The 11374-nt window shown below is 36.1% G+C and overlaps 1 protein-coding gene across 2 annotated transcripts; it reads right to left on the minus strand.

The window, feature by feature from the left end:
• Positions 1-203: 203 nt before the first annotated feature.
• LOC101740793 (spondin-2) lies at positions 204-11065 on the minus strand. 2 transcript variants are annotated; one of them, XM_062671357.1, is made up of 11 exons: positions 10455-11065; positions 9700-9876; positions 9060-9274; positions 8188-8379; positions 7188-7394; positions 6201-6455; positions 5475-5631; positions 4528-4633; positions 3705-3876; positions 872-968; positions 204-526 (listed from the first exon to the last, which is right to left on the minus strand). In XM_062671357.1, the coding sequence occupies exons 1-11, from the start codon at positions 10474-10476 to the stop codon at positions 465-467; spliced, it is 1662 nt and encodes a 553-aa protein (XP_062527341.1). In that variant the 5' UTR covers positions 10477-11065; the 3' UTR covers positions 204-464. The 2 variants fall into 2 exon arrangements, with proteins under 2 accessions (XP_062527341.1, XP_012548600.3); XM_012693146.4 differs by having other exon boundaries at positions 204-529.
• Between the last annotated feature and the right edge of the window lie 309 nt (positions 11066-11374).

An 11374-nucleotide genomic window follows, 5' to 3' on the forward strand; every position in this document is an offset into this window, starting at 1 on the left:
AGAAAATACGTATGTTGGACTCATTATCACCAACTAATTCCACTAGCAAGGATAAAACTCGTCTAATCATAATCATACCCGTAAAACTTGTGAAACTCTGGTATCACTAGCGGTACAGCGTAATTTTGGCAAACAACAATTTTTGCGTATCTGACGCACCACCATCCAATTAAACTACACATTAGGCAAATAATACAACAACATACAATGAAATAAGTATTACTTTATTAAATACCATTATTCGTCTTCATATTTCAGAATTAAATCTTAATCATTACATAATAAATGCATATAAAGTGATGGATAAGTTTAGAAGAAGCAGACAATTTTGATAGTTCAATTACCTATTGATCATATTTTAGACTAGGTATACAAAAATAAAAAGTAAAATTTCAACAGACGCACAAACATTAATTTGCTACTTGAAAAAAGGGAAGGACCTTCTCAGTCGACTCCTAAGCGTTTTATTTTACAGCTTGTTCGTCAAGTTCGGATGTTGTGTCATCCCAAACGTTATCTTCGTCAACTGCTGTTTAAAATAAATTAAGTCAATTTAAATTACGGAAAACAAATCAACAAACAACAAAGAAGGTTTTTAACACATGAGCATTTATAATATTTTTGTTCAGATTTTTTTTCGTAATATCGTGTCAACAAAACGCAGTAATATCAAACTTTATTTTAACTGTTTGACTGCCATGTAGGTCATCAGTGTCCTACGTGGCACACTGAAGTAATTACGTTGATTTGATAAAATATAAGATAATTACGTTGACAACTATATAAGTAGTTGTCAGATACAAAAATAAATAATCAAATAGGATATTTTTATCATTTGGTAGTAATTAGTAAAAAAAATTTTTATATCTACCTTCCGATTCGTTATCGCATGTTTCCTCACATTCCCTAGTGTCGCTAAGACTGTATTTATCTAAACATTCCTCTGGTGTTTGTGATTCTTTTTGTTCCTAAAAAGAAAGTTTCAAAGCCTTTGTCAACACTGCGCAAGGTGCGTGTATTGACGACTGCTTACGTACGTAAGGAGAAAACGTTTAAAATTGAATTTTTGTAACCGTCACGGTCATTGCCACTTATGAAATTTATCAGTGGCAGAGTTACACAGCCCTGCCCTGCTGCCTAGCTCACCCTTCAAGATGCGTTAAAAGATGGACATGCATTTGTAACTCCATTGAGCTATATTATTCCAATGTCGCTTAATCGCTTTTTTGCTGCTGGTAGAAGGTCGTGTAAGCCCAAACTGGTACATATCACTACCCTGCCTATTTCTGCCGCGAAGCAGTATTGCGTTCCGGTTTTGCACTGGGTCGGCCTTTGCAATATAGAATTGATACTTGGATATTATGTCTCAAGGTGGGTGGCGGTATTTAAGTGGTTGATGTCTATAAGCTCAAGTATTTGAAAGTGTTCCAAACACAGCGATAACTTGACTATCACCATAGAGGCCCTGATGCTTAGCGATCCGGGATATCACGGTTCTTGACAATCCAAAATAATAATAATAATAATAATAAGTATACCTACCTACCTACGCACCCACAGTTTTTTTTTTTTTTTTTTTTTTTTTTTTTTTTTTTTTTTTTTTTTTTTTTTTTTTTTTTTTTTTTTTTTTTTTTTTTTTTTTTTTTTATTTATTTATTTATTAGGTTCACACAACTGGATGAAAACTGCACACATAAACATTGAACTTATTTACATAAAATAATACTTTATCGAATTCACCCTTTTGGATGTGAACACATCTTGCTTAAGAGCGTTTGTGCTTAAGATAAAAATATCGTTAACTAATATTAAATTAAGACAAAGAAAACAAAAAAACTGCATATACAAACTTACAAAAAAAAAAAACAATTAAAATAAACAATTAAAAGAGGGAAATTAATGTTCTATAGAAATAAAAATAAATGTGATTGGTCTACAGCTCGGTGTGGATCACGGAACTTAAATTTATTTTAAGTGAGACTAGAGAAGCATGGCAAACAAATATGTCAATTTCATCACGTATACTATTTGCCAGGGAAGTCATACGATAGACAGGAGAGTGCTGGCCAAGATTACTTTTGATTTTTGGTAGGTGGAAAGTTTTCCGATTACATAAGCGGCTGCCCAAGCGCGGTACGCTTAAGTGAATACGTTCAAGTATTTCTGGTGAGTCTATTATGCTGTGTATAAGCTTGTAAAGGAACACAAAATCAGCTGCTTTACGTCGGGTGCTCAATGACTGGATCCGATAGAACGAAAGGCGTTCCTTATATGATTTCAGTTGGTGACACTTATTATCATTAAAAGCGAGATGATAAAGGAACCGCTTTTGGATTCTTTCTATCCTGTTTGCATGTACTTGATAGCCAGGGCTCCAGACTGTACAACAATATTCTAAAATGCTTCGTACAATCGTATTATAAATAAGAATAGTTAAGCTAGGTTGCTTGAATATTTTCATTTGCCTATTTATAAAACCAGAAAGCCGAGAGGTCCTGCTAATTATGTTATCAATATGGGATCTGAAGCTCAATGCGCTATCCAAGATGATGCCCAAGTCCCGAACAGTATTGACTTCTTGAAGGGGTGTGTTGTTTATGAAGTATGTGGCTTGAAACGGAACCCTCTTTCTTGTAAATTTAATAAAATTACACTTTTGCAAATTCAAGTGCATGTAATTCTGCGTACTCCATTTGTAAATCGCATTGATATCTGACTGAAGAGCCATTATATCCGAATGGTCTTCAACAGCACGATACACTTTTAAGTCATCAGCATATAATTTAAATTTAGATTGGATGACATGCTTAATGTTATTGATGTAGACTAGGAAAAAGAAAGGACCTAGATGAGACCCTTGAGGGACCCCTGATGGGACCATGTGCACTCTAGATTTAAACCCTTGAATGTTTACTAATTGCGAGCGGTTGCGTATGTACGACTCGCACCATCTCAGTAACGATCCATGGATGCCCAGTTCTGCAAGCTTGTGTAATAGGCAGTTATGGTTAACTAGGTCAAACGCCTTTCTGAAATCGGTGTAGATAGAGTGCACCTCGCCACCTCCGTCCATAGTATCAATTATATCAGAAACATAACTAACTAAGTTAGTATTTGTCGATTTGGATGGCAGAAAGCCGTGTTGATTTGTGTCTATAGATTGCTTGAAATGAGTTATCAGTTTTTTATTAACTATGGCTTCCAATACCTTGCCAAACCCAGACAGTATGGAGACAGGTCGATATTGGGCTATATCATCCAGCCTCCCATCCTTGTAGATCGGTGTTAAGTGCGCTAATTTCCACTGAGTGGGGTAAGTACCACTTTGGAGAGATTTGGTATAAATTTTGGCTAGAGGTTTATATAAACTTAGAGCACATTTTTTTATGAATATAGGAGGTATCAAATCAGGGCCAGGTCCTTTGTCCGCATTTAAAAGCTTTAGCTGATTTAAAACTTCGGTTTCATTAACTTCAACGATATTATATGATGCATTGCCGGACACATTACAATAATGAGAGGAGCAACTTGTTTCATGATTAATGTTGGAATCATACACACTTTGGAAATGTTGAGAGAATAATTCAGAGATCTCCTGTCCTCCCTTAGCCTCTACCCGACCAAGCTTCATTTCGTTAGGCAAAGAACGACTATTAGCTGTTTTATCCTTAAAAATTTTCCAGAAGTATGATCTGTTTACTCACCTCACCGAAATATTTTCCAACAGCTACACCATCTACCATGCGGTATCGCAATCGTATTTGTATTCCTTTGATTTTCCCGTCGTTACATACTCCTTGGCAAGGAAACCATTCTTCCCACGTTGATAGTGGACAGTCATCCGGTGATGCCGGATCGACGGACGGTGGCTCTTCGCTGTATTTGTTCACAGAAGGAAAGTTGATAGCGCCTTAAGTAACGTACGCTTTATAGAGTTAAAGACTGAGTCGGTAGTGCAGGAGCTAGCGCCTCTGACTTGCGCCGAGGGCTGTGGGTATCGATTACCAAATCGGGCAAACAGTGTTATGAACAGGTTTGTTTGCTCTTGTTTGGGTTTTTATTATCTATATATGTATACATATATTTAAACGTATATAATTATGTACGTCAGTCTCTGGTACCCATAACACAGAGACTCCTAATTTGGGGCCGAGCGACCGTGCGTGATATGTTCCCAGTTATTTGTTATTATTATTATAAGGTGATTCTAATGAAAGAGATTTCTTGAAGGAAATTATCTCTGATAAACTCCAATACAATAGGTACCACTATCCTACCATATTAGCCGCGAATTAGTCATGCATTCCAGTTTGACAGCCGTTACACAATGCAATTGGGACTTTGATCACATGACTAAAATTAATGGTATTGGCGTTCTGATATCCATGAGCCCCGATAACCGTTTAACACCAGATGAGCCGGTATATCGCCCATCTATGCAAATTTCGAAACAAATCCTTTTGTTTTGAAATATGACGGACACACCGATTTTGTTCACATCATTCTATATATTTATTAATTAGATACCTTGTCGTTGTTGTCGGCGGAGTGGTCACTGGAGGATCAGTTATATAATTATGCTCTCTATCTTTGTCATTTCCGGCATCAGCATCATTATCACCTTCGCTTGTGACTGAATAAAAAAAGTGTATTTGTAGCTTGTTCGAAATCATTTTGAACCATCATCATCATTGAATGATCATCATCTCAGCCTGTCTACTGTCCACTGCTGAACATAGGCCTCTCCAACTATATCCATAAGAGAAGATCCATAAGATCTCCAGTGCGGCCGGTCCATTGCCACCGCTATTCAACGTGACCCAGCGATTCTACTATACAAATTATAAAAAAGCGTACATCCATTGCATATAGAATTCAAACACTGTAGTTTTTAATTCTAGTTACTATGTTTTAACCTAATTCGAAAGGACTTGTAGTTTTCATTTTATAAGAAAAAAAAAGTGATATTTCGTTTTTAACACGTTAACAGCTAGAGTAACAATGATGAAAATCACCAAAAACAGTGCCAATCCGGTCACGTACTAATAGAAAATCTATAGAAAAGGTGTCCTACGCGGCGTCTTGATACAAAACTGCCTCTGGTGATTTACAGTCAATACCGAGGGGTGAAAAGCTATTTAATTTAAGCGATATTTTGCTTAATACGTCATATTTAGCTTTGTAATTAAAGGTGCATTTTATTGGGTATTAGCATAAACAGTTCGATGTTTTTCAATTAAGCTTACTCCTTTAAATAGCTAAAGTTTTTTTTTTTTTTTTCCAAACTAATGGCTCCCTATAAAGTTTCAAAAATGTTGCTTGTTCACCCCTCCATATCTTAATGTTCCATATTCAACTTGGTATTGCTTTTCGATTTTTTAAATCCGAGCTATTCAATTATTTTGTAATATTAACAACTGTGTCAATTTTGTCAATATTTATCCCTTGCGAAAGTTAATATTAAAAATTAGTACCTGGTTCCTCAATTTCCATGGAACAATTAGTAGTACTATATGTTCGAACCAGCTTCAATCTAAGTCTAGCGAATGGCTTCATCAACTCTTTTGGTATTTCTTTAATGAACTTCGCAGGAGAAATAGGCTGTGGCGGGGACATTTCCTCGTTCGGTGCCTGTTGATTTTTTTTAAATTCAAATCAATACAATTGTGGGCATGTGAAAATAATTATGAGAAGATTCGGCGAGAAACTCAGTGGGCTGTGTCTGTGGGTTAAGTTCTACGAACGAACCGACGAACGGTGACCAGTGCTTGGGTCGCACCTAAAAGCACCAAGGTTGTATCGGAAGGATTGGAAATGAAGTAGTTAGGGCGACGAAGACTGTATATTGTTCGGTCGCCTGGATTGAGTATGTAATTCGCGAGGCCACGCCAAGAGGATTTTTGGGTCACGCAGCTTTTTCAGAGAAGCGTTCCGACGCTGATTCTTCAAATACTTACTGATAGATAATAATTCTAGGTCGTTGTGAAATCTAAATGGAACTTTGGAGCTTACTTATTAAGCGAACTTCTCTTGAAAATGTCGTTGGCGAGATTCAGGCATCTCTCAAATATCTTGTGTTCTATAATAGCTCCTGCTAAATATTTTCATTTTCACAAATCTCAAACATTCAAATTCAAAATTAGCCTTTTATATTTATATGTTCTATGAAATAAGCCAAGCTTAGTCTTTGAAAACCTTACCTCAAAAGTCAAACCCTTATCAGTTCCAGCATCCATTGGATACAAGTTGAAAGTTATGTTTTCGGTCCATTGATTGGTCTTGATGCTGCATAACTCTAAATTCGCGACTCCGAGGAACCAGTCCGGCGATGGAAGCAACGCCGTTGCCAATGAAATTAGATGGTGTTCTCTCGTAGCCCGAAAATTCGTGACCGTTGACATGCTTGTGTTGTAAGGAGCTGATGCCTTGATCACGGTCCGTACAGATGTACCTAGCTTCAAAGAAATAATACTTTATATACATTAAATTAAGTGCTCACCTAATACTTTATTGATATTTAATGGTTTGATAACACATAAGCAACTACTTGATAATTATACATAGCTTAAACATACAAGAGGAATAAAATGTTGGACCTCAAATGTACGGGTTTGCAAAATACCCTAAATTAGTTAGGGGTATTAGATAATTTCTAAGCCCCATGCTCTAATTTTGGTAGCGTGTGTTGCAAATTCAAATCTTTCAGTACCAACACCCTGCCTCCCTTGTTCTTTCTCTGAAACGAAGAAAAGTGTTGCTGCTTGTTGAGTTGAAGAGTCACTCTACTAATGTCATTGACCATTAAATCTCTTTATAGACAGTAGTATTCTCGTATTTAAACTCCGCTAATTAGCACATTTTTAGTTAAATAATACAAAGTCTATTCTATGGCAATCAAACCACGCTATCCCAGCAACTTTTTATTTAAAATAAATACTAATACGTATGGCAATGTATGGATGCACTAGTGCTGGATGTATGGATGTATGAATGCATGGATGTAGGATATATGAATGCATGGATGTATGGATGTATGGATGCAGGCAGCGCAGTACCGGTCTTTGTGGCGAGGCTTGGGGGAGGCCTATGTTCAGCAGTAGACGTCTGTGGGCTGATAAGAAGAAGAAGTAGGATAAGATATAATAAAATAAGACTCAATAATATCAAAAGACTCACAGATAACCAACCTGTTTTTGTATTTCGATCTCTAATTTAGTACTATTCCCTTGTTCGGCCAACAATTTCAAGCCTAAACTAGCTTCAGAAGTATATTTGTAAAGGCTGAAGTCTTTGCTGTGCGATGCTCCGACTACGTCACTGAACCGGGCCAGTTCCCGGGATTTCGGAAACAGCGATGGATGCGTGTTGTACGACCATGTACCTTCGAAGGTCAACTGTATACCACGATGTAATCATTAGTAAAAATATGCATATTGTGCTAATTTAATTTGGTAAACACACTATTTCTATATAAATGCCAAATCTAAACATGCCCTACTCCTAAATATAATGTATTTAAATAAAAAATATGACCATTCAAGCCTAAGCTTTATGTATTTATTGAGACCCGAAAAAGGATTCTTAGAATTATTTATTAATAAAAAAAAATATGAATTTGTGTAGGAGAGTTTATAAATGTCTTCATTTAAATTTAGGAGCAATTGTCAAAGTTGTAATGCGTTTCGTTCGATATCTTTAGCTATCTACTAATATACGATATTCACGTTCTAAGCCCGTGTTTGATGTCCATGCTTTTATTAGTTTCTCTCATTTTGTTTAATGTCCATAAAATAAGTTTAATCTTATCACTGACCTAAATATCAAAACTTAAGTGACACAAAATTTATGAGGTTGCATCGAGAATGTACCTTATTGAGACTACTTTTGTGGATTTTATTTATTTATTAAGTTGATTATAGTATCAAACTATAGTCTCCCTAGTGATAAACGCAACCTTTGGACCGAAACATCCGTGATAGAAATACGACAAAAGTCTAGATGTTTGAAGATACGAATTTTCATTTCATTTTAGATCTTTTTTCTTTTATATTTGTCTTATAATTATTAAAAATGTGTGCTTCTCCACCAATCACCTACCAATCAATGACGTATCATTCACAAATGTGATTGAGATTCCTAAGTAACGCGCCCGTCTCGAAAACTTTAAGCAAAACAAATTTCTCATACCTGGTACCTTGCATCTTCACAAGCTTGGCAGTTGTCATTTTCTAAAGGCTGTATATCGTCAGCCTTTCGCCTATCTTCGCAGATCCATTTTGACAGCGGACCTTCGTAATTATACCAGACATCGGGTTGTACAGCTACCACCGCGAAAACTGTAACGCATTTGTTGTCCTTGTCCGGAGCCGTCCAAAGTGCCTAAAATTTTAATTTTATACTAATCCTACTAATTAAATGACCTCAGCTTATAATTAAAAAAAAACCAGTAAAACTCAATAATCTCGCAAGGTGTCGCGAATTGTTAAACCTCACATGAAAATGATGTAACTGGATATTTAACAGTACACGTGATAATGTGACTATTGTCCCATCATCTAGGGTAATGTTAGTCACTTCGCTTTCTTGCAAAGCTTTCTGATTCTCTTGTGCACTGATAGTAGTTTGAGAGTGCTGTAGGTTCATAGGTAGTTAGATTTGCCTGTTCATCCCACTAAGGCATCATGCGTTACAGCTTCAATGGATTGGTAGGTGTATTCTGCTATCATTTCTATAGGCTTTGTCGTGAATTCAGATGCATATGGACCGTGTGAAAGTAGCACCGGTAATAAACAAATTAAAGGGCGGACGTTTAGCGTAGTATGGACATGTGTGCGTAGAGAGAAGATGATATGACTAGGTGATGTATGGAAATGGTAGGTAATTCAAGGTAGAGGGGGAAAGGGTCGACCGTAGAAGACATGGATGGAGTGTGTGGATGACGTTATGAGAGAGAGAGAGAGAGAGAGAGAGTATTGAGTGTTGAGCTGACGGCTGATAGAAGAGAATGGAAGAAAAAATTAGCTGTGCCGAATCTTTGATAAGAGTTAATATGCTCATACCTCCACAAAAGTTTTCGGCGTTATATCCAATTCGACAACAGTATCATCGCAATGCTGCTTGTATCTAGTCGTGGTAGAGTTCGGCATCAGCGTCAAACGTCCAGCGTTCAAATGGATCGGTTTCCGGGGGTTGTTCCTATTCGGCAGCGTGTCCTCTTTCAGTGCTATCGTAAACGCTATGAAAGTTGATTTGGCATCTCTCGATCTCAAACGTACTAGAATTTAAAATTAAAAAAACAAACATACATGTATTTTTTTCTTTGGTATATAAGTAAAACGGATTTTTCCGATCAGAGGAGACAAGATAACAGTATGATTTATGTGTGCGACAGGCTTTGTCCTAGTTCTCATTTTGCTGAACAAAAGCCTTATCCAACTTTCTCCCTTGCGGTTTCCCATAGCATTCGTCCATCAATCAGAGATGTCCCTATTTTCCTGTTCGACTATTGATTCTACAAGGGGCCATTCTCCATTGCCACACCAGCTTTTATTTTAGCTCTGTTGGCGACATTGTTTTTATGCCGACCTTCTTTTTGCTAACGATTCCCAATAATTAGACAGGCGGGGAAATGATGAAAAATACATTGAGATATCAGTAAATTTACTATAACCTACTATGATATTACTATGGATTATGTACCTATGTACTCTTTCTTCGGTATATAAAGGTTTTCAATTAATCCGTTTATTTCAATGAGGAACTGATTGTCAGGTGGTAGCGGATCCGTCTTAGTCCCGAGCGGTCGCCGATTGCAGACGTCTTCATCGCAAACACTTAAACCGAACAATAACGTCAGGAAAACAACTCCACGAATACCTGCAGAAAGAAATAGAAGCTTGATTTTTGGTCATTCTAAATGCAACTTAGCGCTAAACAAAGGTTTGGCTGTCTCTAGCATCATTGATAGAATATAGAAAGGGACCTATACCTAATACCTATTCTAATGGACCGATAATACCTATTCATCATTAGGTGGTTCTTGTGTGTTTCCAGTGGTAATTAACAGATATAAAAATCAAAATATGTAATAAATAAAACATTTTTAATAAATTAATTTAAAATTTAAATTTGATTGAGGCGATAATATTCTCTTTCCATTTTGTTTTTAATTAACGTTTTGTATGTACCTTCCTTTTTATTGCTTAGATGGGTGGACGAGCTCACAGCCCACCCGGTGTTAAGTGGTTACTGGAGCCCATAGACATTTACAACGTAAATGCGCCACCCACCTTGAGATATAACTTTGTAAGGTCTCAGTATAGTTACAAAAATTTTAAAATTGGTTTAAAATTTTAAAAAAAGTTTAATAAGTAGCCCAAAAGTAATGTCAATAAATTATTAAAAATAAATTTCACTACTATAACAGTTTAAATGGAAAACCCATGGAAACTCACCGAATAACTTCTTCGAATGCATATTCTATATGACACCTTTAATATTCACAACAATCATGTGCAACGTATGTAATTCACACTCGTTTGATGAATGAACTCGCTGCGATGGTCAATTGTTCATTAAAACCGTTTTAATTAACTAAATGGACTTTTCAATTGCAGTAACTAGTGTTATTAGCCCTTGTTTATTTGTCAATTCGCTAACACTTCGCGGTATATTATTGCAACTTCTGAAATTACGAATCGAGTTCATGTATCCCAGTCAATTAGACATATTTCTAGATGAGATGCCGTAGTACGGCTCGGGGTCCGCGAGCTTAAAGTAATGTAACAATAACAAAAAGAAATAGAGCAATTTATAATTTTTATATATGTATTTAAAATCAATCAAAGTTAGATTTAACTAAATATGATCCTTAAGAATATGAAATAAACATCATAATATTCTTCAGTCATGAAAATCTGAATATATGATTATCTAATGAAAATGAACCCCTCGTCACGAACGAATTCCTCAAACAATTTACTTTACTACATATTATTTTCTTTTTACGGTCCACAGGGCAAGCGGCGCGTCGGCAGACCGTACACGCGTTGGGAGGATGATATTAGAAAGGTTGTTGGACCACACTGGATTTATGTCGCCAGAGACAAAGCAGAGTGGAAATCTTTGGAGGAGGCCTTTACCTGAGAGGGGTCCATACATATATTATATAAACGAAATGTACAAAAAAAAAATGTAATTGCATGGAATAAAAGGCTTAATAAATAAATAAATAACTAAATATTTTCTTTTTATATTTACATAAACAAATAAATACTTATAATTAAGACATCTTATAAATTTTATTTTGCGTTTTTTTCATTACGTAGACGGGTGCAATATTTGAGGGTGCATCTGATGTTAAATCGTTACCGGA

This window comes from Bombyx mori, chromosome 12 (genome assembly GCF_030269925.1).
Source record: "Bombyx mori chromosome 12, ASM3026992v2".
NCBI lineage: Eukaryota > Metazoa > Arthropoda > Insecta > Lepidoptera > Bombycidae > Bombyx > Bombyx mori.

What these genes read in the sequence shown, in the direction of transcription:
- LOC101740793 (XM_012693146.4), bottom strand. Translation starts at nt 10,476, where the DNA reads ATGCATTCGAAGAAGTTATTCG. An exon ending in GTGAAGATGCAAGGTACCAG is followed by an intron (nt 7,395 to 8,187) that starts GTATGAGAAATT and finishes CGTGGTATACAG; the next exon opens with TTGACCTTCGAAGGTACATG. An exon ending in TTGGAAAATATTTCGGTGAG is followed by an intron (nt 969 to 3,704) that starts GTGAGTAAACAG and finishes CTTTCTTTTTAG; the next exon opens with GAACAAAAAGAATCACAAAC.